This window comes from Schistocerca cancellata, chromosome 11 (assembly GCF_023864275.1).
Source record: "Schistocerca cancellata isolate TAMUIC-IGC-003103 chromosome 11, iqSchCanc2.1, whole genome shotgun sequence".
Classification (NCBI taxonomy): Eukaryota; Metazoa; Arthropoda; class Insecta; order Orthoptera; family Acrididae; genus Schistocerca; species Schistocerca cancellata.
This window is the reverse complement of record NC_064636.1, coordinates 61491471-61493320: the sequence shown is the minus strand read 5'-3', so window position 1 is coordinate 61493320 and position 1850 is coordinate 61491471. Positions and strand designations below refer to the sequence as shown.

Here is a 1850-nt window from a genome sequence, read left to right as displayed (position 1 = left end):
AGTCGGGAAACCTCAGATCAAGGGGATATTTGGCTTTAATGAAGTTTAACCTTCCGAAGAAGTAATGGAGCTCTTGGATTATTAAACACAGGTTCGTATCCAGTCTTTTGGAAGTCCCTTCTGATTAACAACTACGCAATATATCGATAAATATCATTAATTCCCAAATGTCACATACACACCCTTTTTTGAAGGAGCAATATATATATATTTCCTTTCTAATCGTACAGTTCGTATTAGTATCTTCTGTGATAAATCTCAATAATCAAATTACAGTTCTTCCAAACCAAGCGCATGCTAATCGGCACGAAGACAATCTCAGAAGCTCCCTTACTTTTTTTTTCTAACAACCACCAGAGAGAGTACTACAAAGAATACATGGCATAGCTATTGTATGAAACTATTTTGCGCATGGATTCTGCGAGTATGAAGATAGAAAATTTGTAAACGTCATTCAAGGGTAGAATTGTATCAGAATAATTCATCGAATATAAAGAGATATTACATATAGATCCGTTGTGTTTGTTCACAATTAACTGTTGACTTTTGTAAAGTTTGCTCTAGAAGTGTACTCGAGACGTTTTTCTTGAGCACCTCGAGGAGGGGTAAAATTAGTGAGTGACAGTAGGATTGAATTTTTGAATTGTTTATTGAAGAAGGATGCAAATTATTACTGGAGAAGTTGTTTCAGTTTTTTGCAGAGTGTCTGTTGGACTGGCTGCCTCATGACAGCATCTCCATCAGCCGCCCGCCCTCGTTCTCCCTGGCGAGGTCCAGCGCTGTGGCCCCACTGTCACCAGTTGTGGCCCCCCTGTCGGCCCCCGCCTCCAGCAGGACAGCCGCCACTACCGCCATAGCGTGCCACCAAGTGCAGCAGCGTCCACCCACCGCCATCCCTGGCGTTGGGGTCGGCGTTCGCCCCGAGCAGCAGCCGCGCCACAGCGACGCTGCCCCTCTCTGCAGCCACGTGCAGAGGCGTCCACTGCTGCAAGGTGCTCCTGGCGTCCACAGCCACCCCCGCTTGCACCAGCAGCCTCGCCGCCTCGACGTCTCCCCTGGATGCTGCAACATGCAGGGCGGTCCACCCCCACGCACCGCCCCTCGCCCCCACGTCGGCCCCCACGGCGAGCAGCGCCCTCATCTCCCCCCCGCTCAACCGCCAGGATCAGCCTCCTGCCTCTCTGCTCTGCGGGGAGCCGCCTGCACGAAACACACAAATTGCCGCACTCTGCTACAAATGCACATCACACTGCCACACGAGACAACACAACTGCAGTGAATACAATTATGTCCCGAAACAAACCTACCGTATTCCCCCTCCTGCAATAAAAAACAGTGCACAACTCTGCGTGTATTAGGCTACAGCCAATCTGTTCTATCCCCACCATAAAAAAATCTTCACTCGTCGTCAATTACAAATACCATTATGCAACCTCTGAAAGAATTATGTTGTCACATTTTGTCACACTCATTCCTGGAAGTCAGCTCTTTTGACTCAGTACGCTGTAGCTAACCACTACAGAACAGGCTTGTTGCAGCTAATACTACTACTCTGTCTTCAGCTTAACTACCAGATATCACACTCAAGAAGAATCCAATCTCCTGGTTTTCGAAGAGCCACTCTCCTCATCTCCCACCAAAAAAAATTCAATCCAATTATTGGTCCACTTCTTGACAAAGGCTCACCAAATACTGAATGTTACTGACAGACAGACACACACACACACACATACACACACACACACACACACACACACACACACACACACACACACACACACACAGAATTGTTCAGATATAAAAAACACCAAAGTGGCAACTCCACCCCTGTAAAAATTTGTGTGTGTGTC

At 47.2% G+C, this 1850-nt stretch overlaps 1 protein-coding gene across 1 annotated transcript; it reads right to left on the bottom strand.

Moving 5' to 3' along the window:
• Positions 1-793: 793 nt before the first annotated feature.
• LOC126108192 (ankyrin repeat and protein kinase domain-containing protein 1-like) lies at positions 794-1141 on the bottom strand. The gene has a single exon (XM_049913431.1). The coding sequence runs from the start codon at positions 1139-1141 to the stop codon at positions 794-796; it is 348 nt and encodes a 115-aa protein (XP_049769388.1).
• Between the last annotated feature and the right edge of the window lie 709 nt (positions 1142-1850).